Here is a 26,665-nt window from a genome sequence, read left to right as displayed (position 1 = left end):
ATTTGATCTTTTTGGAAATGAAATTTTATTTTGACAATTATCATTTTATTATTATTGTATTGGTTATTTTTCGATCTCTGATATGTTTATTCGATCCGATTTCCAACTGAATAGCCCTTAATCAATCTGTAAAACATCTACCTTAATCTGCCGGTCTTTAATTAGCCGATCCCCCCCTCATTTAATTATGGAGTTTTCGGAATATTCGTGAGACGTGTCAGAAAAAGCTGGCGAATCCCGCTAATCGATGCGCCGCTTGGGACACTGTGAGCATGAGATCGGCTGAGAACAAACACCGCACGGGACTTAAGATTATTAAAATTGGAAACCTGATTTGAACACTTAAGATCTGAAGCACCATTAAGCCGGATTGAAACCTTAATTTTATTGAACAACTATCTACAATATTTATGAAAGGGGGATCGGATGGCATGAAGACCTAATGTTAGTTCAATTTCGTTTGACAAGGGATCGGATGTGTGATTGACTAGCCAGGAAACTTGGTAATTGATTTGAGAGATCGGTAAGGATGGAGACCTGGTACTGGTTTGATCTCTTATAAAGAGAGATCGGAAATGTGATTAGTTGGCAAAGAGACTTGACTTTGGTTTGATCCCAAGGAAGAGAGATCGAAAATGAATTGAATGACAAGGAGGCTCGGTGCTGGGGGTCGATTTCAAGGCTATTGATTTCGGGGATCGGCCAAAATATGGTGTCGACAACTGCCCCTCTTTACATAATTTCTATTGAAGGGAAAAATTTTCCCGTGTATGAATTATGTAAAGATTCAGACCCATATTTTGGGCGATTGGGTATTGAAATGTTGAGACTCAAAATCAAGGTTAGGAAACTAAATCGACTTAGAAGCCAAATCGACTTCCTCTTAACTAGGAAGACAAATAGAGCTCTATGCAAGGATTGTAAGGTCATTCCAGGAGAGGCTTTAACAAGTCAACATCGGTTGGTAGTCTTGGATGTCAGGTTTAGGAACAATTCAAGTAGGGTCAGAAGAAATAGTGTAGCTCGAACAAAGTGGTGGGAGTTCAAAGGAGTAAAGCAAGTGAAGTTCAAAAATGAGCTTATCGAGTCCGAAATATGGAAGCTAGATATGGAGGCCAATGATATGTAGATACAGATGGCATCAAAGATTAGAGAAGTAGCTAGAAAAGTACTTGGAGAGTCTAAAGGACATGGACCACCCTCAAAAGAGAGATGGTGGTGGAATGAGGAAGTATAAAAGGCAGTGAAGAGAAAAAGAGAATGGTATAAGAAATTACCTAAATGTGATAATAATGAGGTATATGAACAGTACAAGATAGCAAAGAAAGAGGCAAAAAAGGCAGTTAGTCAAGCAAGAGCACAGGCCTTTGAAAAGTTATATGAGAAACTTGAAACTAAAGAAGGGGAGAAAGATATTTATAGATTAGCAAGGAGCAGAGAAAGGAAATGTCAAGATCTCAATCAAGTTAGATGCATTAAGGATAAATATCCTAAACCTAAAACCCTAAACCCTAAAACCCTAAACCCTAAAACCCTAAAACCCTAAACCCCAAAACCCTAAAACCCTAAAACCCTAAACCCTAAAACTCTAAACCCTAAACCCTAAAACCCTAAACCCTAAAACTCTAAACCCTAAAACCTTAAAACCCTAAACCCTAAAACCCTAAACCCTAAAACCCTAAACCCTAAACCCTAAAATCGTAATCCTAAAACCCTAAATCCCTAAAATCGTAAACCCTAAACCTCTAACCCCCTAAGCCCTAAAACCCTAAACCCTAAAATCCTATAACCCTAAACCCTATAACCCCTAATCCCAAATCCCTAACCCCCTAAACTCCAAACCCTAACCCCTGATCCCATTATTTAAAAATCGATGGGTTCAGTTTCAAAATTCAACGTAGGCTAAATAGATTTCTCTATATAAATATATAACTTAAAATTTATTAATTATTTTAGTATTTATTTTTTATAGTAACAAAAATAATTTATTAAAAATAATAATATTAAATAAAATTTGTAATTTTCAATTTTCTATAAAAAAATAACCTAACGCCTTTTGTTTTTTGCTAAAGCTAAAATTCCCTCTCTTTTCTTTTTTTCAATTATTCTTCCTCTTTCCCAATCTCGTCAATCCCTTGCTCCTCTCCCTCTTTCTTATGTCTACCCATTACCACAGTTCGCCCCCCTTTGATTTCAATTTGGAATTTATAAGTCACCATTTAGACTACATTTTTTATTTTTACAGTTATCGTGTTCGCTGTTTTTCTCTAAAAACCCTAGCTGCTCCTGATGGTGATCAATCAATTTGCAGATTATTGGACTGCAAGTTATTGCGAGAGACAGAAAGAGGGCGAGAGTTGTAGGGTTTGATGGCTGACGGCTCTGATGCGACGTAAGCAACTACCATATCGTGTGTTCAATGCGGCAAGCCAGTGCATCTTCAGTATGTAATTTGCTATGTTTATCTATTTAATTTGGATTATTTGTTCTGAATTTATTTCAATAAACATAATTTTAACTTATGGCCATTTTGGTGCTTTGATATTGAAATCGAACTGGTATAACTCAACCATAATAGTAACTTTGCGACAGTTGATATACATATTTTAATTTCATGTGTTTCCTTAGTGAGATTGAGATTTTGTGCTTTGGTTCTAATTGACTTATACTTTTTCAATTGATTTGAAACTTTATTGAGTGAACTTGTATGCTTCCAATTCTCTTATCCTCATATTTCCCATTCTTTTATAACATTTTATTATTTGCAGGTGCCCAAAGTGCATGGAATTAAAGCTTCCTCATGAAGCTGCCGCTTTCTGGTATATAATTAATGCAGAAGCATCCAAAGTCTTATGCAATGGGTTTTTATTCAATTTTCTAATTTTTCTTTTGCCATCTTTATTTAGGATTCTTGTCTACTAAGTCTTGCTAGATTACTTTTTGTTTTCAGTCAATGAAGCTAGGATTTATCCTAACTAGTATAAATAGGGTTGCTGGTAGACAAATTAGTATATATCTTTTTCTTTTGTACCAACCACAATCAACCTTATGTCAGCCCTAATTGTTGAGATCTAGTTGCCTATGTCAGTAATTATTGTATAAGTAACAATAAGATTTCTGGTGAGATCCAGCTCACTTTCACAAGCAGTAAATCACCTGAGATAGTAGATTTCAACTCCAACAATCTCTCCAATTTATTTCTACTTTCTATTCTTTTTACTTTGAGTAAAAAAAAAAAAGAATGAAGTAACTAATTGCTGTAAAATCAACTAGTTTCTAATATGCCTGAAAATTCACTAATTTGTCATGCAATGCTTTGTAGCGCATATAGTTCAACTTCTAGGAGACTGTCATCTTATGTCCCCAAGGAGCTGGAGGAGTATATTGCTACTGCATATTCAAGCATTCCATGAAGAAGCCAAGTTAAATGCCCCACATTCCTACACAACCACTACAACTCTTCTTAGCATCCTTCGTATATCAACCGTAAGTCTCAATTTTCTTTTAGACTCTGGTCTAAAACTATGAATATGAGGCATTTAAGGCAACTGTACTGTCCAAGTAAGGCAAAGGGTAGGACTGCCATCTTGAATGATTACAGACCTGAATTCTAGTTGCTCTGAATCCACACATGTTCTGGTTAAAGAAATGCAATAAAAAAATAGGCTCATATGTTGGTTATATATAGCTAAATGGATTGGACATAAGATGCTAGTTCCCATCCAAAGATGAAAACTATATAAATTCATAATGATTTTTGAGTTTGAGTTTAGTGAGACTATGATTGAAACTAATCTCCTTTGGTTACATAAGGAGACCCACCATCGTTTTCTTTTTTATTTTAGAGATTTGCAACATAAATATATAACAGTAAAAGGTTTCTCATTCAATTTCAAACATATATTGATTAAGAACTAAGTGGTCTCCAAAAGTGATTTTATAAAGCCAAATGCAGGACAAAATGATGGATTTGAGGAAGTAAAAAATTTCCACATGATTATAATATATATATTATGCTTGTGCTCAGATTTTTCCTCTACTTATCAATTGTTGTAGTTTTTAAAGAGATTTTGGTTTATAACATGTAGGAAGATGTTGGAATGTTATTTAGCTGGGCTTTACTACATTATGTGTGAGAAAGAGTGGACCTCTCTTTGTTTCAATGTTCAAGCACTTATGGATAGTTTCTGTTGCACTCATGGGTATCATCTTTTGGGAGATACTCTTTATATTGGCAGGTACACTCTTTTTTTTTCCTCAAGGGATCCTCCTTTTTTTTTTGTTTAATCAGTAGCTACTAATTTTGATATCATTATAGTGTGGTTGAAACTATTGTTATTGTAGCTGATTTCTGTACTGTATGGAGGTGCAGGTTGGGCTTTTGCTAGTGATTATTATTTTAACATCAAGAATTCTTATAATTTGATGATTGCAGGTATAAGCACAGCCCTATTTGCATGGATTTCAAAGTGCAAATAACCTTATTATTTGGATTCCAAATTATTCCATAAGTTTGTTAGTGGTGTATTTGTTTTCTGACCTTCAAGCAATCCATTGTACCCAATTCTAGAAGCTCTTTGTGAGATGAAAATCCTGCAAGTAGATTTAGATAAAATTACATGCTAAAATAGATTGAACTTAGTGAAGTAGTGACTATTGTCTTTAAATAGTTCTGCTTTGTTGCTAAAATAAACGTTGATGTCTAAACGAACACTATTGCTGTTACTGTTGTTCATTTTGCCTTGTCCAAGCTTTTTGCAGCTGAAAAGAAGATGCCCCGCTCTATGGTTCAGTATACATAACAAATTTAGAATAAGAATGGTGCAATGCTGTGTTTTGAAATTTGAATTAGTAATTTTGCCTTTTCCATTATAGATGTATCAGTGTCACTTTGCTTTACAGAGCTCTTATTCCGTATTTTATACTTATAAGTCTGAAACTTTTGTTAGATGGAGAATTGGCAGCAATAGCTTGCATCTAGCCCACACACATGACAAAAAAGAAAAAGAATAGAAGGAAGAAAACTGTCTTTCCCCAAGTCTTGAAATGCTTTATAGTTAAGTGATTAAAAAACAGAATTTTGTTATCTAACAAATTTGCCTTCTCTAACTAGTTACCATTTTTATTTGGAAGATAAAGAAAATGGTCCAAAGCTCCAAGCCATGTACTCTATATTCTCCTTAGACTGATCTTTATTTTAGGTGGAATGAATGATACAGATTTCTTTTAATATCCAAGGTGTTTAATCAGCAATAAACAATGTACATTCTTGGACATGTTTTATGTTTAGGCATCATTTCCTAAGGAAATAACTAGCTAAAATCCTTGAAAGTAGATTATCATTATGATGATAATGCTGAATTCTATCAGTTTGGAAAGTTTTAAGCTAATATATGAGGCTGTTACTGATGGTAGTATAAACACTTGATTGGCTTTGGCACAAGAGCCATATGTTTATTTTTCTTTTCCCATCAAGTCATTTGATCTTTTCTCATGGTAATGGCACAATCACTCTTGATTCCTTTTTATTTGGCACAGTTGCATAGAGAAAGAATAGCCGAAAGAATCAAGGCATTGCAGGAGTTGGTTCCTAGTGCAAACAAGGTATGTCCTTTTCTGTTTGATGTCTTGTTTATGAATTTAAATGAAGCATGGCTGTTTATAAGTGGGTTGCAAGAAGAAGAGGAAACTTGAATCCTTTATAATAGCAGCAGGCTTTATTCTAATTGATTTAAAAATTGGCATGAAAACTAAATTAATTAAATTTTTTTAATTAATATTTTGATTTGAAAGAATTTATAACTTATAAATTAACTAAAAGTTAATTCATAATTCTTTTTATATGATGACTCAATAAGTAATTTAAATCAATTTATAATTTAAATTCTTTCAAAAATTAATAAAATTTAAAACAAATTGAATTCAAATCTAATTTCTTGAACTACTATTGTCAATTGTTTTGTGAACTACTACAGTTTGTTTCTTCATATTTTTGGATATATATATTGATTTGATCATCCTTGAATTGGGGGGGATTGTTCCTTCTAAGATGCTAAAGCTGCAATTGAATGAGTTGATGGTGTTTCTTTTATTTACATTGGTTCATTAGTTAAATATATATGTATAATTTGAGTTGTTAGTTGAATATGTATGTATAATCTGAGTTGTGGAAACTAGCTGGTTTATGGTCATGATTGGAAATGTCTTCAACACTAGCACTATAATATTCAGATATATGCTTATCATTGAGCTTAGTTTCCAATTAACACATTAATGCTTGAAGTCCTTTATATTGAACTAATATTTGCTACTACTGATACTTATAAATTTTCATATTTAAGTGCTTTATATTGAACTAATGGAAAGGAAATTGTCCTGCTTTCTATTTGCTCAAGAGTAATTTTGAATTCACTTTTACTCATTGAGGTGCTTTCCCTTGATGCAAATTATGGCTTTATCCTTGATTGGACTATGGGGCATAATTAATGTTTGAAGAGATATTGTCATGTGACCAGAATATTAATGAATAAACATGGAGTGGAATGGTCCAGATCTTCCTAGCATGGGTATTTACCGAGAAAATATGGCCAAAACATGACTTTGTTCACTTTTGTGATATTGTAATTTATATTTGTTGTGATATAATTATCGCCCAATACTGAAGTTTGTAGGTTGGAGTCTATATTGGATTTCTTAGTATTTCAATTGCATTGCAAGTATATACTTTTCTTTGCATATATTAAATTTATGAACTTCATAATTTAATAAAGATATCCTTTTCTTCAATGTTTTATTTATTTTATCTATGATAGAATTTTTAATTTTCTTGTATTATTGAGATTTGATAATATATTATATGCTTCAATATAAAAAATAATGCATTAAATAAATAAAAATAAAAATTTTTACAGTAATTTAAAACGGATTAGAAACTGAATTTCATTTTTAATTTGAAAAAGAAAAGTATTTGGTTTCAAAATAAAATGATTTTATTTTATTTTATTATGCTTAGAAACGGATTTGAAATAGAAATTCCGTTTCTATTTAGAAACAGAATATATTTCGATTTTAAAAAGTGTTTTATTTTTATTCCGATTAAAAACTTATTTGAAACTGAAATTCGTTTCAGATTATTAGAAACCGATATATTTTGGTTACTAATTTGAAACAGATTTAGAAACCGAAATTATTCGATATCTAATTTTAGAGCGAAAATATCCGTTTCAAATTGGTTTCGGAATTAGAAACGGACGTCATATTCCGTTTTTAATTTATTTAGAAACCTATGAATTGTAAATCGACTATTTCGGTTTCAAATCGGTTTCTAATTGAAATTAAAAATTGATTTTCAATGTTTTGAAACTGAATTTTCGGTTGCTAATTTTCTTTTTTCTTGTAGTGCAAGGTCAACTCGGATCTGCTGCTCTTAAAGCAGATATGAGCAAAGCCTATGATCGCATTGAATGGCATTTTCTTGAGGCAATCATGTTGAAAATGGTCTTTTCTGGTAGATGGGTATCATTGGTTATGTCCTTTATGCGATCAGTAACATACTCTTTTTCACATGGTGGTCGGGAATTTGGCACTCTAGTTCCTAAAAGAGGATTGCGACAAGGTGATCCTCTTTCACCTATCTTTTTATTTTATGTGATGAGAGTTTGTCTGCTATTATTCGACATTTTGTGACTCAGGGTGATCTTCAGGGGTGTAAGATTGCTCGTCATGCACCTTCCATATCACACTTGTTTTTTGACGATGATTGTTATTTTTTTCTTTCGAGCTACTGCCCAGGAAGCCACAATTCTCAAGAATTGTCTTCATATTAACTCTACCGCATCTGGTCAAAGGGTTAATTTCCAAAAATCCCTAATTTATTTCAGTTCTAATACTGCTGCTTCTGATCCCATCTTTAATTGGAAGAAACAAATCTGAAGTCGTTAACGATTACAGGGTTGGAAAAGGCGTCTTCTATCACGTGCTGGCAAAGAAATATTATTGAAGTGTGTTGCTCAGGCAATGCCCTTTTATGTCATGAGTGTGTTTCTATTACCTGTTGATTTATGCCACTCTTTGGAACGAATGATAAGTTTCGGTGGACGAATTCTAACGGGGCATTAAATGGATGAGTTGGCATCGTTGGCCAAAGAAGGGCGGCGCTTACTCATGTTTCCAAATGCCCTTTTTGCTAGAATTTATCAAGCCCGATACATCCCACATTCAGATTTCTTTTCTGCCTCTTTGGGTTCTAACCCAAGTTATACTTGGCAAATCATTTTGGAGGCTCGTTTGCTCTTATCTATAGGTGATGGCTCTACCACTCTTATTTGGAATACGCCTTGGCTTCCTTACCAGTATGATCCATTTGTGCATTCGCCTAATAATTCGGGCATGGACGATGCTTTAGTTCATGATTTGATGCTTCTGCACACTCGAGCATGGAATACTGAATTGGTAAATGAAGTATTTGAGCTAAGAGGTTAATTCTTCAAATGCCATTATCTCCTCGCTTAACTGCTGATAGTTGGATGTGGTTATTTGCTCACAAAGGCATATACTCTGTGTGGAGTGGATATAAGTTGATGTCACAGGTCCAGTCTGCACAAGTGTGATATCTCTAACTGACTCAATGCCTTCTTGGTCTCGTATTTGGAATTTGCAGATCCCTCCTGAAGTAAAACACTTTATCTGGAGGTCTTTTGCCAGTATTCTTCCTGTCATGAGTAAATTAGTTCGGAAACGTGTTGATGTTTCTAATCTCTGTCCTGTATGTGGTCAAGTGGATGAAACTATTGACCATATACTTTTATCATGTGACCAGTCCTCATTAGTTTGGGTTACTGCTGGATTTGGAACTTGGGGGTTTCCTATTTCTTCTGCTTGTTGGGTGGAGCTTCTCTTTAATTCTCATTCCGCGGATTCTATTTCACAAGCTTTTATGCTCTTGGAGCATTTGGAGAAACCATAATTCAATAGTCTAGAAACAATCACCACTTCCTCATGCTCAAGTTGTTCGAATTGCACAATTACTCTTGCTGATTGGATCGAAGCTCGTAGTGTGACTAGTAAGCCTTGTGGTTCAGAACCTCCATCTTTTTATGCGAAATTGCAACCTCCGATGTTGAATTGGGTCCAATGTAATATTGATGCAGCAGTAGACAGAGCAAGATCAAGATCAAGAACTCGCCTGGATTGGTTGCTGCGTGACTCCTCTTGTCATTTCTTGGGTGTAGTTTGAAGGGATTTGATGGTTGTTTACCTATCTCTCTTGCTGAAGCTGTTTGTGCAAAAGAGGTAACAGTTAAGTTGGCTCAAGAGACTCGGACAACAGAGGATTATTACTGAAACTGACTCTATGACTCTCCACAAGGCTATCACTTCTGACACTTTCAATATTTCTTATTTTGGTCCTGTTGTGAATGATATAAAGGCTCTAATTCATAAGCTTGAAGCGGTATCCTTGCTTTTTGTGTGTAAATCAGCGAATCAGTCCACTCATTCTATATTACAATGGCCGCTGTCTCTGAGTCTGATTTTAATGAATGGGGTGATGTCCCTGCTTCATTTATGATTGATGTACTTGATTTTGATTCTAATAATTTATAAATTTCTCTGTTCAATTTCAAAAAAAATATATAATAATTTTATTTATAAAATAATTAATAGATCAGTAAATTAATATGAAAACTTTTAATTTCCGATCACAATAACTTTTATAAAATCAAATTGAAGTTTAATAAATTTTATAGCAAAAAAAATAAAATTACTCTATAAAAAAAACTCATAATTCGGAGACAATCCATTTTAAAATTCAACTGAATACAATTTGAATTCATGCCAAGGAAAATGAACTTCCCCGACATAATAGGGGTATCAAATGTGAGTAGGCTATGCAGCAATCAACACCAGTGCCACCCAAACTAAACAAACAGCAAGGATAATATTTTATATACAATACACAATAAATTAAGAGTTCTATACAGATTTACCTAAAAAGCAGGATGGTACCGGAGATTCACACATCCACCCTCTGCACTACTCTCCTGAAACTCCACTCATGGCAGAATTCCAAGGCTAGCCTAAGGGCAGTTCCAAGTCCAAGCACAACAATAACGCCTGTGGAAAGACTCTTAATTTCAACATCATTAAGCATATTATCTATTTTGGAATAAATGGACTTGCATTCCAACAAGAACAAGAAGTTCACTTACCGATTATAATATTAACAGGCAGGGCAGAAACACCAAGTGTAATGGATATCAGAACATCCAACAAGAGACCACCAATAAGAATTGAGAATGCCACCCAAAGTGGACTAAAACAACCCTGTTTCAAAAATGAGGGAACATATCTCAATGAACATTTTTTTTCCTCAAAAATAAGCATGAAAGCAGTGGAATAACTGCTATAACCTCCTTACTCTTTCAGGATCTCGTGGTCTGAAGGTTGGGTCAATCCTCCAAACCCAGTAGTTTGCCTGTCCCATGAAACACAAGAAATATAAATCAGATGATTAATAGCACGTCTAAAATCTAAACCTAAACTCAAAAGAACAAAACTCATTGCTTCTTTGGTTTGTCATAATTCATGACAAACGAATAATGCTTGTGCATTAGCAGAAGCCAGAAGGGACAATGGGCTCATGGACTGAGCCAATTCTATAAACAATAGCTTCCCCATACACTATAATTCCCTTTTCCAGTTTCTTCAAAACATTCCACTTAGTTTAACACTCAGCACTTTTGTTATTTTGGAAAATGAAGTTCTATATCAATAGCAGCATTGGGACTTTGCAAGCAAAGTTTTAGGCCATCTAAGGTAGATTCACAGAGATTATATGAACAAGCATCACATCCCAATACATTCATCAAATTTAGAGTATATTAAAACGGTAGAGGGCATCCATAGACATTTATCATACTCTATGGGACACTCCAACACAGAGTACCTACACTTGGCTGAGATTCTGGAGGTGACACATTTACAGCTATCTCTCTGCATAGAAGAGTTAAATCATATTGAGACATTCTTCCGAGCTGTGCTAACTTCGAAAAACACAGACGTCATTAATTACTTACTGGCATATCTCACATTTGTTTGATCCTCTCGTATGAAACCAAGTGTCTATGCATGAGCGGTGGGCTTTTGCAAGACCACCTTTACATTTGCATCCAAGATCTATGAGAACTTCTTCCCTCTCCTGCTGACAAACTCTGAAGAACAAAATAAAAAGAAACCTAAGTCATTGCTTACATAATGATCCAATTTCTCTTTAATCTTTGTTATTTGCCTACATCATGGTTCTGTTTTGACTTTTAAAGTTTTAATTCTAATCACATTTAATGGCAATAGACCTCTTTACCAAATATGACATCGTGGTGCTGCCGAATGAATGCAGTCCAATGACAAGAAGATTATTGGATTATTAATCCACACACACACACAATCTGGATGGTTCTGTTTGGCTGTCCGAGGAATATGGCTTCTGCAAAAATGTTCCAGACGATCCATATGTTGGTGTTGCAAGTGCGAAAATGCATGATTCCGCATGCTTATTTCATCTAACATTGTAAACACTAAAATGGATACTACTGATAGAGTAGCATTTGGACCGTAAAAAGGAATGCAAAATGTAAAACTATCTGTCAAAATACAAAATTAGAGGCCCGTGATGGACAAGATGCATTGTTTTTCCACGGTCAAGCAAGGAAGAGTAAGAACAACGACACAATAACTATGAATTTCAGTTCATTAAAGCAAAGGACTAATGAGAAAAAGTAAGAGTGGCATACCTGCACTGTTCATGAGAGCTCGCAGTCCTCGACAAGTATCCCTTTTTGGGAGAATCCACGCTGGGCAATTCCTCCTTAGAAGGGTCCACATGAGAATCAGCATTAGAAACTATGATGGTGAGAATTGTGGGATTGGGCTCAAGGGTAGAACTCTCCGATACGGCACCGTTGCTGCCCAGTTGCGGCAACAATTGGGGGTTGTCCTGCTTCTCAAGGTCGAGCTCAGGTGAGAGTAAATTACCACACTGGTTACTACCAGTTGTGGTGCTTGCTTTATTGGAGCCATCATTCTGCATCTGATCCGATTGATCGCAAGCCTAGGAAAGAAGAGTTCGTTTAGTAAAAAAAAAGACCTAGAAATTACCTTATCTCTGAAAACGTAATTATGTCTAAAGGCATCGAATTTTTCCAAATACAAGGGTGTATAAGAAAAGGATTCACTTGTTGAATCTGAATGAGCCATCAAACAGGAACAAAAAGTGACGAGCAATTCAAAAACTCATTAAAAAAGGGAAAACAATGAAAATTGCATAGCAGAGCCAGGCGTAACAAGAGAACAGTTGGAATGGTTCCTGCATTGCCCAAGGGAAAAAGAGAAGGTGAAATGAAAGTCCATACCTAGATAGTGGAGATTGGTTTTGGCTTGCAAAGTTTAGATGAATTATTACTTGGCACTAATTAATTTGAAAATCAAACATAGGGATCACGGAAATGGAAAAGGGAAACGGAAGAGAGAATCTGAAAAGGAGAGTCCACCGCCCGGGAGAGAGATGGCAGTTTGAGAAGTTTTAATGGATATAAATAACGAATTTAATAATTATTAAATTAAATATTGATATTAATAAAATTTATATAAAATTAATTAAAATATATTCAAATCTAAATGAAAGTATTTTTAGACACGTTCAGCCCATAAACTCACCCTAAACTATTTATCGTACGATGATTTTTTGCCAAAGAATCGGCCGCCACTTGTAGGAGCAGTAGCGAAGTAGGGGTCAGCGTCACTCAGTTGGCATCTGCTTCTGCCGCTCTCATTTGTCAATCCGCACTGCTGCTAAGGTTATTATCGTCTTTCCATTTGCTATTATCGGTATTTGCAGCATAATTTTTATAAACGTCCCTTACTTTTTGCAATTATTTCATTTCCATCTTTTAATTTTAACTTATTAAAATAAAATTATTTAATTTTAATTTATACTCAACTCAACTCAACTCAACTAAGTTTTTATCCAAAAAATTTGAGGTCGGCTATATGGATTCGCTTTCTCCACTCTGAACGATTTTGAGTTAAATCCTTAGAAATGTGTAATGCTTCTAGGTCATATTGTACTACTCTCCTCCATGTCAATTTAGGTCTACCTCTTTTTTTTCTTTTTATCATCTAACCTAATGTGCTCTACTTGTCTAACTGGAGCTTCCGTATGTCAACGCTTCACATGACCAAACCACCTCAATCTCCCTTCTCTCAACTTATCTTCAATTGGCACCACTCTTACCTTTTCTCTAATACTCTCATTACAGACTTTATCTAATCTAGTATGTAGTCTAGTATGACCACTCATCCACCTTAACATTCTCATATCTGCAACTCTTATCTTAGATGCATACGACATTATAAAAAAATCCCTAACAGCTCATTTATAAGTTAAAAAGAAAAAATTATCATTTTATCCTCTTTTTCCTCTATCTCTTTTCTTTTTCCCTCACATTCATATAGTTAAACTAATTTACGATTGTGTATTAACAAAATAAATATTTTATAATTATTTGATTGAAATAAAGTAAAATTATTTTATTATAAAAATAAAGTAATTCAATGAAATTTTAAAATTTATTTCATTAAATTTATATAAAATGATATTTATTTCATAAAATAGTTAATTACAAAAAATTTATTATATTAATTAAAAAAATAAAATTTTTTCAATATCTTAAATTATTATATTTTTCTTAATATCTTAAATTTTAATTAAAATAATATATATTAAATGTTAAATACGAAATAAGTAAACCTTATTTAATTTTATTTATAACATTTTTTAAAATTGTCAAAAAATATTATTTATGTTCTCTATATAAAGAAAATTTATTTTTTCTATTGAGCTAATTAATTTTTCGTAATTGACTAATGTACGAAGAAAGAAAGGTATCATTTTATAAAAATTTAATAAGATGAAATATAAAATTTAATTAAATGACCTTATTTTTGTAACAAAGTAATTTTTTTTTTTAAATCAAGTAACTATAGAATAAACAATAATCAAATGATTTTATTTTTAATAAAATTTTTATTTATTAGAATTATTGATTAAATTATTTATTAATTTATATTATATATTTGTTATTATTAATTTAAATAATATTACTATTTCCCTTCTTTATTGCTCTCTCTCTCTCTCTCTTGTTTATTTGGGGTTTATTTGGCATTATTGTTAAAAATATTGTTAAGAAAATTACTTTTTTAAATAAAATAATTAGAGAGTATTAAAAATTAATTTAAAATTAAATTCGAAAAGTTTTAGTTATAACAATATTAAAATAATAAAACAGCTTTTTCAAACTATTTTTTAATAGCATACGAAGTTATACTTTTATTTAGAAAAATAGTTTGGGCTACTTAAACTCAATACCAAACAATTCATCCAGTAAAGCTAATACTTGAGAAAAGATAAAAATTCATGAGAAACCTACAAATCAAAAATGCCTACAACCATTTAGGTGTGGTTTTACTGGCAAAATCAATTTCATCCAGAACTAAATTTCTAATAGTAGACAAGTTCATGAGGCCATTAAGAGCAAACAACCAATTGGGTAATGGAGAAATAAGGTTAATTAAAGTTACCGTCTCAAGGTTTTTGAGAAAAGTCAGGTTTGAAAAATCACTTTGAATTGGAGCTTCAAATTTTATTATTAAACAAGAGTAGCTGCACTGACCACATTAGATGTAGCACCACTAAGGAATGATAGAAATCTAATAACAATAGGCTCTTGTTCATCTAAAAAAAAGATCCTTAGTAACCTTAAATGAACAATTAGCAAAAACAATGGTGAATCCCAATGGAAGAGGCCATGGCAAATATAATTAGAGAATAGAAGGTCGCGATTGATGGGGCTGAGGCACCAATGTATCCAATGGCAACTGGGGTAGTTTAGGGATTAGAGATCAGAAGTATCATAGGAGATGGAGATGCCATTTTATGGTGGTAGATTTTGTGTTGAGAGAAATGCAATATAAGAATTGAGGAATAGAGAATATAGTATACTGATTTCATATTATAATGGGAGAAAGTTTTGTAGATTCAACATGAGAGAGTTTCCCAATATCTAATTTTGAAGATAGACAATGGAAAACTTTGATAAAAAAAAATGGAAGAGAGAAAGTTTAAGAGAGAGTGTTTATATAGGAAAGAAAAGACCGAGACTTATGTGGCATTATTTTTATTTTAAAATGACAGCTAGACATAACGCGTGTGTAATTTGTTGGAACTCACATTATAATTTAGGAAGAAGGACTTTCCTTGCAATAAAAATTAGGTTAAATGATTTTATTTTAACAAATTAAAATTTATAAACGGAATTGAAAGTACACCTTAAATTCAAAAATGGTTGATGCAACTAAGCCGGTAATTTCATATTGATTTGGTAAATGAGAAACGGTTAAAAAAAAGTAAAAAGACATTTTTGAAATATAAATTAAAGTTGAATGATTTTATTATAATAAATTAAAATTCAGAGTTGAAAATGAAATGTTTTAAAAAATTCAGGAATAATTAATGCAATTTACCCATATTTATATTTATTTTTTTTACTATTTTCCTAATTTGTAATTATCATAAAACTATCCTTATTTAACTTTATTCACTTGTTTGATTTCTAAAATTTTAATTGAAGGGTATCTCAGTATATTATTAATTTTAAGAGATTAAAATAAAATTTTTAAATTGTTCACTAAAGGATATTTATTTTAATTCATATGCTCTAAAAATAAATTTATATATTTATTTATAATATTCTTTTGAGCCTATAAGTATTTTTTTTTAATTTTTTGTGCTTATAAATGTTATGCTTATAATATAATTTTATCAAATACTTAAAAGTGTTATTACATTTTATTTTTAAAATTTCTCCATATATCTCATTTAATACTTTTTTATTCATTTTAATAATAATATTCTTGTATTTTAATTTTTACTAAATATTAGCTAGTTTACAACTACTTATAACCATTTTAACTAAATATGTAATTACTTAAAATTTTAAAATATTTACAAGCTTATATTAGTTTTATAAATTAAATTAAATACCTTCTTAATTGATGGTTAAAGACTCACATTTTCAATTTAATTAAATACATTAATTGAATTTTGTCAATTAAATCATTCTCGTTAACTTATTGTAGTTAATATTATCCAACGAATTAAGTATTTAATAAAATTATGTATAATAGTTGTTGTTGAAATGTAAAATGATAATTAATATATATATATATATTATTTATTTTATTATTAAAATAGACATATAATTTTTTATTAGATAACATATATAAAAATTAAAAATATTATTTTTTAAAAGTATAATTATTATAAATATATTTATATTTATATTTATCATGTAAGAATAAATATCATAACTATGTTAATTATTATTTATAATATTTTTATATTTATTTATATTTCTTATAACTATAAATAATTTATTGATGTAAAAAAATAATTTAGAAATATAAAAATTTTATAATTAGTAAATTTTATAATGGTAATATAATCTAAATAAAAAATTAAATCATATTAACTACCAAATAATAAAAAAAAGTTCATATTTCAAAATTAATATAAACTGCGCCTGATAATTAATTTATTAGTTGGAATTATTAACTTAAAAGAGTATTTTTCACCATTTAAACGTTTATAGACTTAAACACCTTTTTTTATGTATTGTTGATGATATGAAAAATATCAAATTAATCATTTATATTTTAAAAAATAAATTAATTTTAAAAAAATTATTGAAGATTTTATCCTAATTAGTATATTGATAATTAACAAAGATTTTATTCTTTCTCGAAATAGTAAAGATTTTACTCATCAAGTTTTATCCAGGAATTTCAATTTTTATCAATCATCAAGGTTTATCCGCTCCCGCCTTGTGAGGCGAAACATGAGTTTAGACTATTAATTTCATTTCTTGTCAAAATTTTATTCACTTTTATTTTAAAATTTTATTATTTAGTTTTAATATTATAATAAAATTAATGACTTAATTTTAAAAATTTTATAAACATATTAATTAATCCAAAAATTTTAGTTTTATCGTAGACTTTCGTTTTCATTTTTTTTTTCAAGTTTTATCATTACAAATATTTTTTTTTTATTTTTAAATTTTTATCATTTTTAACACTTTTGAACTCATAAACTACCTTACCTCTCAATTACCGGTTAAGTTAACAAAAATGGACAACTTATCAAATAATTAACGAAATCAAATGTGAATAAACGAAACTATATATTTTAAAAATGCAAGAATTAGATTATTAATTTTAATATAATCAAAAGCTAAATACTAATTTACCTTTTTTTACTTCCAGTTAAATATATGTATTATTTGCCGTTTAATATTATTTTTTAAATATATTATTTTTAATCCAAAATAACAATGCATTAGTTTATCCAATCATGAAGATAAGATCGTGAATAATTATAATAGAATTAACCTAAACAAAATACATTTTGGATTTTTTTTTCTTTATCAACAATACATTTTGGATTTGCAAATATATTATCAATAGATAGATAAGTATAATTAATCAATGATTAAATATAATTTTAATATTTTGCCATATAAAGAACTGGAAACACTCGCTTTTTTATTCTGATGTTGTAACATATGTAAAGTTGTGTTTTTTTACTATTTCTCAAGTGAATATTGAAACATTCGCAGTCTGCTATGCTAAATTGGGATTGTCGCAATAATATCTACCAATAACTATTAAAATTTTCGCACAAACAATTAAAAAATTTATTTTATTTTTTTAATATAATTAATTTCAATTAGGACTCAACTGAGTTCAAGTTTATTAATTATTTGATTTAAAATTTTTAAAATATTCCTTCTAGAAAGAGAAATTGCATCCACCAAATGGAGATAACAAAAGAGCATAAAGAGTAAGAGTGACAAAAGAAAGAAATAAGTAAAGTGGTTGCCAAGTAATACTTGTCTTTTTTTTTAATGAATAAATTTAATCCTTCGATTTAAGTTATTCCCTTCCTTTATTTATTCCAATTGCAAGCAGTGGGTCCTCCATCCCCTCTTAAATGCAGGATGCAAGCTCCAGATTATCTTGCATAGCCATTTCCCTCTAGGCCTCTACCTATTTGCCACTCTGAAAATCATGGTTCCTGAAACAACAAAGCCAAGTCATTCTTCTTCCTCTGTCGAAGACAAGCATAAGCAACTTGATCGCGGCGTCAGAGACATGGTGAATGCAATAACATCTCGCGTTTGCGATCTTCACAAGCCCGGCGCATTCCAGCAGCCCCAACAAGAGGAGCCAGATGAACATGGCATACGAATCATCACACTTGCTGGAACAAACACCGGAGCCACAATGCGAAGTGCGTTGGATGAGAAAGCACCCAATAATGCTCCTCAAGGCGGAGTTTCGACTGGTGAGCCTGACGCATTGGATACTTATGTCAATAGCAATTTCCAAGCGATTAACAACTCTATCATGCTTGGAAGCAGCTACAACACCAATGACCCCGGTGTTCATTTGGACGTCTTTGATGTATTTGAACATCGCGGCCATAGACCAGATAAACATGCAAGTAAAGGTAAGAAAAAAGACAAAGAAGCCTTCAAATCTGACAAACAAACCGATCATTCCGATTGAGGTCGCAATTAATCATGAAATGCCTAGAGCTGTGTGGGAGACATTAAGTTGATATATACTTTAATTACTTCAAAAATTACTTACTACCAAACTCAAGTTAATGCCAAAGTAAAGTCTGCATCTTAAAGACATGTTTTGAGTATTTGAGAATGAGATAAAATCCCACCAAAGTCAGGTTTGGTGATTATTTGATGCGTGTGAAGTGTTCACCATAATTAATTATTTTTCCATATATGCCAATCCTTCCATTTGAAGATATATATACATATTGATACTTTTCTACACATATACATGTGGAATACATCTTTTATAACTTTTGAGATACCCACATTGAACTCCCATCTAGTTAAAAGTAAATAAATAAATAAATAAAACTCTCTCTTTAGAGAGAGAAGTTCCTCTCCCCTACTTCTTGGTTTTTCTCAGTTCTAGCCAAGGGTTACTGCCTCCTTTAGACTTTCATTTTCCCTATAGGTTCGGTGTAAATATCTTTTGGATGTGTTGGTTCTTTGATTTTTGTAGGTCTATGTCTTTAATATCTTACCTGTTATATAATGAAACAATGAAAATAAAAAGACCAACATTATTTCAAAACCCATCTCTTTTAAAAGACCTAATTAAGGAAGAAAATGATCTTATCCTACATCAAACAAAAATCAAGTGATTATGTAGGAAAAAAAGGAAAAAAAAAAAAGAGTGAGACTTCGGAAAAGTTTTAAGAAAATGTTAATAAAAAATAAATGCAATAGGAAATTTCTTTTTTGAAAAATATTCAAATCTTACTATTTATTGAAGAGAGAATTGGAAAAGGAAAAAAAAATATCTCATCAAAGTAGGATAAATTTTGACAATTGTTTTTAAAATTACCTAGTTGTAACATTACGGTCTCTCAACTTAAAAATGTAACATCAAACCCTATCAACTTTCAAATTTTACACAGTAAAATCCCTCTAACTTCAAATTACTAATTTTTTAATTAGAAACTCATCTGGACAGTTTCAGCATGGAGCTTAGTCAGTATTTCTCTTTTCTCTCTTAAGCCATGTGTAAATTAAATCATTTTTTTCTCTATAGACAAAATAAATTTTCATGTGTAAAGAGAATAATTTTACACTTTTCATAAAAGAGGAGAGAGAAATGTTGACTAAGTGCCATGCAGAAGCTATTCACATCAGTTTCTAATTGAAAAATCAATAATTAAAAGTCAAAGAGATTTTACTGTGTAAAATTTAAAAGTTTAGGGGTTTTATGTTACATTTTAAAGTTAAAGGACTATAATATTACAATTATATTAATTCAAAGGCAATTGTTGAAATTTATCCCATCAAAGTATATCAAATTTATATATTAAAATAATAAAAAATATTTTTATAACATTATATTGGTTAAAATATTTTAAAATTATTATTCATAATTTTCTACCATATAGCAGAACAAAATTCCTGCATTTTTTTCTTTTATTCCCACTTTTGTTGCTTTCATCTTTTCCTTCATTTATCTTCTACTTTATCTCCTCTTTTATCACCCATTCGCCTTCACTCTTCATTTTCATCTATTTATTATCACATTTCTTTTATTTTGGCTGTTTGGCGGCATAAAAGAAAAAGTAGGAAGAGAATGGTGCAGATGAAAGAAACAAAGAGAGGTGGAGAAGTAAAACATGACAGAGATTATATATGGTTTTTCATGATACTTCTATGGCACCTAATGGGCCCCATGGTTAGATAGCATAACAAATAATGCAGACAATATGTATTGGCATAAATTTTACCTTTTAATTTTTCATTTCTTGAGTGAATTGCTAAATTTTGAAAAAGAAATGTATTATCCTATTCTCTATGCTGTTATGGAAGAAGAAATCTTATGCAATAGTAATCATCCATGTTCGTAGATTTTTATGATTATATTTTCTGTGAAGGCACTTAAGTTGTTAGCCTCTAGTGTATATGGCTCTCTTTGTTAATTAGTGCACATTGTGTCATTCCTTTTATAAATTGTAATATTTTAAAATATCTCAGTGATAAATATTTAGTTTGTTATATATGTGAATATTTATTATTACTTTTTATTGAATTATGAGTGACTACTTGTAACAACCAGAGGAAAAAAAAATGAAAAAAATGAAGATGGGACTTTTGGCGTGTGACAGTGGAATTCCACTGTCACAGCCAGCTTTTTATAAAAAAAAAAAAAAGATTGAAAATCGGGAGGAGGAAAACCACCGCTCCCCCCCTAATTTTTCTCTTCTCTCCTCTCCTCCCCTCTTTTCTTTTTCTTTCTTTCTCCGGTGACCGGCCGGCGACCTCCCAAGCGGCTCCCCACCCGGCTGGCGACCCTCCGGCGACGGCAAGAGCCACCAGAAACGGCGGCAAGAGAGGGAGGAGAGAGAGAAAACGCGCGCACAGTGGGCAGCGGCTTTCCGGCGCGATTCCAACTTCATCCAACGTCCGATCGAGGGGATTCAGGTGGCGTTGCAAAGCTTGTTCCGAGAGCTTTCTTTTGATACCAATTTTGCAGCAAATGGAGGTCGGATGAGTGAGATATGGAGGAGAGAAGTTTCGGGTTTTTCAAGCTTTTTCGTCAGATCTAGGACGATCCGACGTTAGATCGACGATCCGAGACCACATATGGATTGAGGAAGAGGAGAGGAACATGGTGGTATGATCAGATCCGGCAAATGTCGCCGGCGACCAGCGGTCGGCCACCGTGCGCTGTGGTTCCAGTGGTGGCTCCGGTGGGCTATGGAGATGATTCAACTTCTAGAGGCTTTCTCATAAATTTTTGGAATTTTTTAGACACAGATAAACTTCGGGTAAGACTATTTTTATTATTTCTCTGTCTGTGGAGCATAAATATAGTATTTCTTAAACAGGAAAAATTGGAGAAAAATATAAGATGAAAGTAAAATTATTTGGATATATTCTATGGTGTTAGTTGAATTTTTAAGTGATTGTAGAATATTTTTGAGAAATATAGATGGATTTTAGTTAGATTTTTAGCATATGGGCATATAAGATTATTTGAAATTAAGATAATTAAATTTTATATAATTGGTTGAAGCTTGAGGATAGAGGTTTAAATATGTGAATATTGAATTGGGTTGAATTAAGAATATATTAAATGTTGGAAACTTATGGAATCGAGTAAATTTCTTGAATAAAATATTCATGGGTGATTATAAAATTACAATTCATTTTGCAATAGTCTTATAATATTATTAGGGACCGCGGGGCGAAATCTTAGAATTTTTAGAGCTTGTTTGAGTGGATTTTTGCAAAATGTCAATTATAGGGACTAAAACGTAATTTTTAAGATTTTGAGTATTTTCTGAATTTGAGGGCCCAAGAGGGGCCATGTGATATTGATGAGATGTGATTGTGGAAAATTGAGAATCTAGAAGTGTTATTTGAGCCTTTTTGCAGGTTGGGTAGGTTCCAGGTATAGGGGAAACTCTGCCGAATTTCCGGCATAAATTAGGCTATCTATTGCCTCTTTAGAGTTTTATTCTAACTTAGTACTAATAATTTATAATTTAATTATTAGGTGATCGAGGTCAGCTATTTTTCTGCATCCAGCAGCCACAATAGTCATCGGTGTACTGTGAGTAAAATATTAATTTTAATTGTAATTTCACTATTATTATATGTTCAAGTATGCCCATGCATCACTTATATGTATGTATCTATGTAGTTAAACTCTAGGCACGATTTATGTTGCATTCATAACTGTTAAAGTGCCATGGATGTTGTTGTGGTAATTTGGAGCAGTGTGCGTGCGTTGGCGTGTGTGTGATGTGGTGTGGACTATGGATAGGATGGGTAGACATGGCTTGAGATCTTCGCTGGGACCCGATACTTCGGGGGTAGCCACGGCTTGAGTTCTTCGCTGGGACCCTAATTTGGTTTATTAAGCGAAAGTCCGGCTTGAGTTCTTCGCTGGCACCAGGTTGGATTTAAGAGAGCTGTGTAGGAGATCAGCTCCCATATATTATTATTGGTATTACTGGGTGTGTGAGTGCTCCAAATTACTTTTTTGTTGTTATGATGTGAAATTATTGTTGATGTTGCATTTCACTCTACAGGGTGCATAGCTTTAGATAGTTATGGAGATTATGGTTAAAATTGATATTTTACTCTCTGAGTCGAACGCTCACTCCTGTTTAATATTTTTTCAGGCCACAGGAGGAGTTATTTTACAGAGCAACCTGTTTTCTTCCTCGCAGGTTTAACGTCGATTATTTAATTGTTTTACTATCTTTTCTAAATTTAAAAAATCTAGAACTCCACATGTGTTAGTAATAGTGTGGACCTTGCTAGAAATTGTGTTAATTTAAAATTTTGAGACTAATAAATGAAGATTTGTATGGTATTTAAACAGTTTGTAAATGAGATAACAGGGTTGAGCGAGGCTCCCCTTATTTCAGTTTTTGATGGCTATCGGGTTGGGTTGACCCGAATAAAAATATTTTATTTTATTTTATTTTATATACATGTTGGGCCTAAGTTTTTGGGCCTTGGTTATGGATTTGAGAACAGTAAGGCTTACTACGGGCCTCGGGGGCTTTATGCCGGCCCAGGTCCTAGTGCCGGTCCGGCCCATAGGTTGGGTTATGACAAAGTTGGTATCAGAGCTTAGGCTCTAGATTCATGGGAAATAATATAATTAGGAGTGTAAAAGGAGTCTTGTTAGGATGTTACATGCGGAGTATAGGATTCTATTTTATCTTTTTCTGTGATTCCTTGTTTCTAGATTCTGCATTATACCTCGGGAAATATAAGAGTACCTCAGTTAGTGTCTTGATTTTCGTGGAGTACATAGCAACATGAAATAGATTTAGCAAACTTATTGAGGTCTACCATGGAAACACGTACTCCGATAAATACCATATTTTTGTCAGTATGGGTTTAAATGGTGTGCCCATTTCGTGCAAGGCATGAGTACATAAAGGTGAGTCTTGAAAGTACAGTTGCCCTAGATAAGGATGAGGATACCATTGCTGGTAGTCATCAGTGGATGACCCAGTCAGAATAAGTTTATGATAATAGAAGATTCAAGAGAAATAAGAGATTAAGAGACCTAGTCTGTCAGGACGTATCGTAGTAACTATACAATGTTCTCAATGTCTGCTCTGTAAGCTGCAGATTACAGTACCGGCATGGGATTATTGTGTAGAGCTGCGTGCATCCCTGTGGTGCTCCATAATGAGGGTGTTTGCGGATGGCTTCTGTTTTGGTACAGTTATGCCAGAACAGAGTCCTATATCTGCAGAGGAGTTGGAAACTTCTAGTTAGGGGTCTAGAGTTAGAATATTGAAAGGTCACAGTTGGGTGATAACTAGAGTCAGTGACTCAGTTATCCTAGCATGAGCTAGAGTTACTTTAAGAGTTACCATCAGACCAGAGGTTTCGGATTAGTTGCAAAGTAAACGTGACACTTATAGAGTGAGATCATCTAGTCTTCAGTATGGAATTTTGGATCATTTTTGTAGTATGACAGATGATTTGCTTAGAGTTTAGTGAGAATAGTATACCTCGTGTGTATCAGTAAGGTGTAAAGTACAACCCTACTACCTAGAGAAGTTCGAAACTATGAATTGATGATTTATAGAGCTATGATATGATAAAAGAGTCATTAACTTGACATGGTTTTAACAAGGTGGTAAATATAGTATCTTTGTTGCAGCAAGTTAGGGTATAGTCCTATCTTTTCAGAAGGGATCGAAGGTTATTGCTGATAATGATGACTTATGAATAGTGTCCCAGATGGGACTGTAGAGTGTGGTAGAGAGTAGTTGGCTCGAGCATCCTGCGGAGGATGCAAGTTCCATTATAGGAATCATATATAATTAGATCATGATGGATGTAAATCCTTTGAATTGGATGACAGGTTTGGGTGCCCGAAATCTTAAGTTTTGGCGAATTGAGTAAACATAGAAAAAAAAAAATAATAATAATAAAATAAATAAATAATAATAATGATAATAATAATAAAATATAAATAAAATTGCTGCAGAATCAGTTCTTGAGGTAGTATGGGTATTATGTAAGCTAAAGGATAAGAATAGAAATCATACGATAAAGGTATGACTGCAATTTCCTGAGTTACTTTCTAACTTCATATTGTTCAAAACAATAGTATAATCTAATTATAATAGTGTTAAGAGTAATAAATTAGCAAAGATAAATCATAGAAGGCCAATGGATAAAGAAAGTGCAGAATGAAGTTTTGGACAATTGATTGCAGAAGCAATATAATCTAAATGCCAATGGAAGTACTAGCTACAGTGGTCAAAGGACCAAATCTGAGTAGCACAGACATATGATAACGCGATAGAGACTCTGAAAGATATAGTTAGCCAGTACAGCTATCATGTTAGGAAGAAAAATGGAACCAGGGATAGAATAATCAAGTTCTATTTTGGGTAAGACAAAGGAAATAAATGAAAGGACAACCTAAAGAGCGCATAATAAAAAGGAACAAAGTTAAGATATAGGGTAGGCTAAGTGTTATTATTGGCAAGGTGAATGACAAGGATGGAGAACCCAAAATGGGACCATATTAGTGAGAATAGTGATGGAGGTGTGGAATCTATTAATGTGATACTCATAGCATGATGTAGTTGAGGTAGTGCCAGGGGCTAAAATATAGAGCTTGGAGTTTCATGATTGGATCATACTCTATCTATTCTCTATTTCTAAAGTGAAGTGGATAGCAATGGGGCAAGATTCTTTTAACTTGTTAACATTATCAAGAAGATTAGGCGAGGAATACAATAATAATGAGCAAAAGCTAGAAGGTGTGCGATGATATTACGAATTATCTAATTAGGCAGAGATGAAGAAGTTAGTAAGTAGTAAGTTGAATAAAAGTTAATCTAAGGGATCAAAAAGGTATGATGAGAGGAAAAGAATGATACATAATGACACAGAGACTTTAGGTTAGACTTTTGAGATAATGAGAAGGTAGTTAGAGGTTCATTACGAATGTCAGGCAAACATTTTTAGTGTGACCAACAGAATCACTTTGCAGTGAAGCAGTAACGACAAGACAACAGTAGGGGTAGAACGAGAAGTGACAAGTATGGGTGGTTATAAATCACTAGAAAGTTCAAGGATCAAATTAATGACCATAGCTAAGGGTGGAATTAGTGTTGGAAGAATCTATTAGCGATAGAAATCTTTCAGGAATCAACAAAAGTTAAGGGCACAATATAAACGATGATAGATATGTATCATAGGTCGAGTATAAGTAAAGTTAATAAATTATAAAATATTATGTCAGGAAGGACAATGGTACGATAAAGGTTCATGCAGATGATACCTTATAGGTAGAGCACAATTGTGCTAGGAGATGATGAAATTTGGAGAGAAAAACCAAGAAACATAGGTTAAATGTTATTATATGGACAATCGGGCGTAGTTGAATATAAGAGAATATTTTCTTTCTTTTCAAGTTTAGCTCGAATTTTTGATTCTAGAGCATTATATAAGGAACAGAGACTGAGTCAAGGAGACCTAGTTATTTAAGAGTTTGGTAGGCACCGATCCATACACAATTTCCTGATATGAGAATGACAGTAAGTGCATACTCAGTGTTAAGTATGAAAGGACGATCAACGTAATAACAAGAGTTAAATCGAGCTAGTTACTAGGGCTTACAACCCTTTTGAACTATAAGCTGGAGGAAGTGCTAATTGCTAATGAGTTACAGTGAATAGAATTGTTGCTAATGGAAAAAGTTGAGACTGAAGTTTGGAAAGCTATGGGCAGTATATGTGATTATATTAAGGAGAATGAACATGTGAAGTATCTTGTTTAGAATTAAGGCATGGCACACATTTTCCATAGCCGTGTTAGTTCGGATGGAACTTATAGTTTCTGGGGCTCATATTCATCCAGGATAAGCAATTTCCTACTAAGGCTGGTAGGGAATGATAATGTTTTGATAGTTAAGTTGGAAAAAAGGGGATACAAGAAAAATTTTC

General features: G+C 32.4%; 2 protein-coding genes and 1 long non-coding RNA gene across 11 annotated transcripts; 2 read left to right on the top strand and 1 right to left on the bottom strand.

The window, feature by feature from the left end:
• Positions 1-2,073: 2,073 nt before the first annotated feature.
• On the top strand, positions 2,074-9,572 carry LOC110655250 (uncharacterized). 5 transcript variants are annotated; one of them, XR_002494933.2, is made up of 7 exons: positions 2,074-2,447; positions 2,769-2,819; positions 3,323-3,486; positions 4,089-4,238; positions 5,539-5,604; positions 7,400-7,848; positions 7,951-9,572. It is a non-coding gene; the product is annotated as an uncharacterized LOC110655250 (long non-coding RNA). The 5 variants fall into 5 exon arrangements; XR_002494932.2 differs by adding an exon at positions 4,373-4,435 and having other exon boundaries at positions 7,400-9,572; XR_002494934.2 differs by having other exon boundaries at positions 2,075-2,447; positions 7,400-7,615; positions 7,692-9,572.
• Positions 9,573-9,784: 212 nt separating this feature from the next.
• On the bottom strand, positions 9,785-12,584 carry LOC110655248 (uncharacterized). Of its 5 annotated transcripts, none has more exons than XM_058137402.1 (7): positions 12,408-12,584; positions 11,790-12,106; positions 11,076-11,210; positions 10,950-10,992; positions 10,410-10,474; positions 10,209-10,323; positions 9,785-10,126 (listed from the first exon to the last, which is right to left on the bottom strand). In XM_058137402.1, exons 2-6 carry the CDS (start codon positions 12,083-12,085, stop codon positions 10,257-10,259), a joined length of 606 nt encoding a protein of 201 aa, XP_057993385.1. In that variant the 5' UTR covers positions 12,086-12,106; positions 12,408-12,584; the 3' UTR covers positions 9,785-10,126; positions 10,209-10,256. The 5 variants fall into 5 exon arrangements, with proteins under 5 accessions (XP_057993385.1, XP_021667184.2, XP_057993384.1 ...); XM_021811492.2 differs by having other exon boundaries at positions 10,418-10,474; XM_058137401.1 differs by having other exon boundaries at positions 9,785-10,113; positions 12,408-12,583.
• Positions 12,585-18,139: 5,555 nt separating this feature from the next.
• Positions 18,140-18,913, top strand: LOC110655205 (uncharacterized). Its single transcript, XM_021811414.2, has one exon. It carries the CDS (start codon positions 18,181-18,183, stop codon positions 18,679-18,681), a length of 501 nt encoding a protein of 166 aa, XP_021667106.2. The 5' UTR covers positions 18,140-18,180; the 3' UTR covers positions 18,682-18,913.
• The last annotated feature ends 7,752 nt before the right edge of the window (positions 18,914-26,665 follow it).

Source organism: Hevea brasiliensis, chromosome 16 (assembly GCF_030052815.1).
Source record: "Hevea brasiliensis isolate MT/VB/25A 57/8 chromosome 16, ASM3005281v1, whole genome shotgun sequence".
Classification (NCBI taxonomy): Eukaryota; Viridiplantae; Streptophyta; class Magnoliopsida; order Malpighiales; family Euphorbiaceae; genus Hevea; species Hevea brasiliensis.
This window is presented reverse-complemented; position numbering and strand designations above follow the sequence as displayed.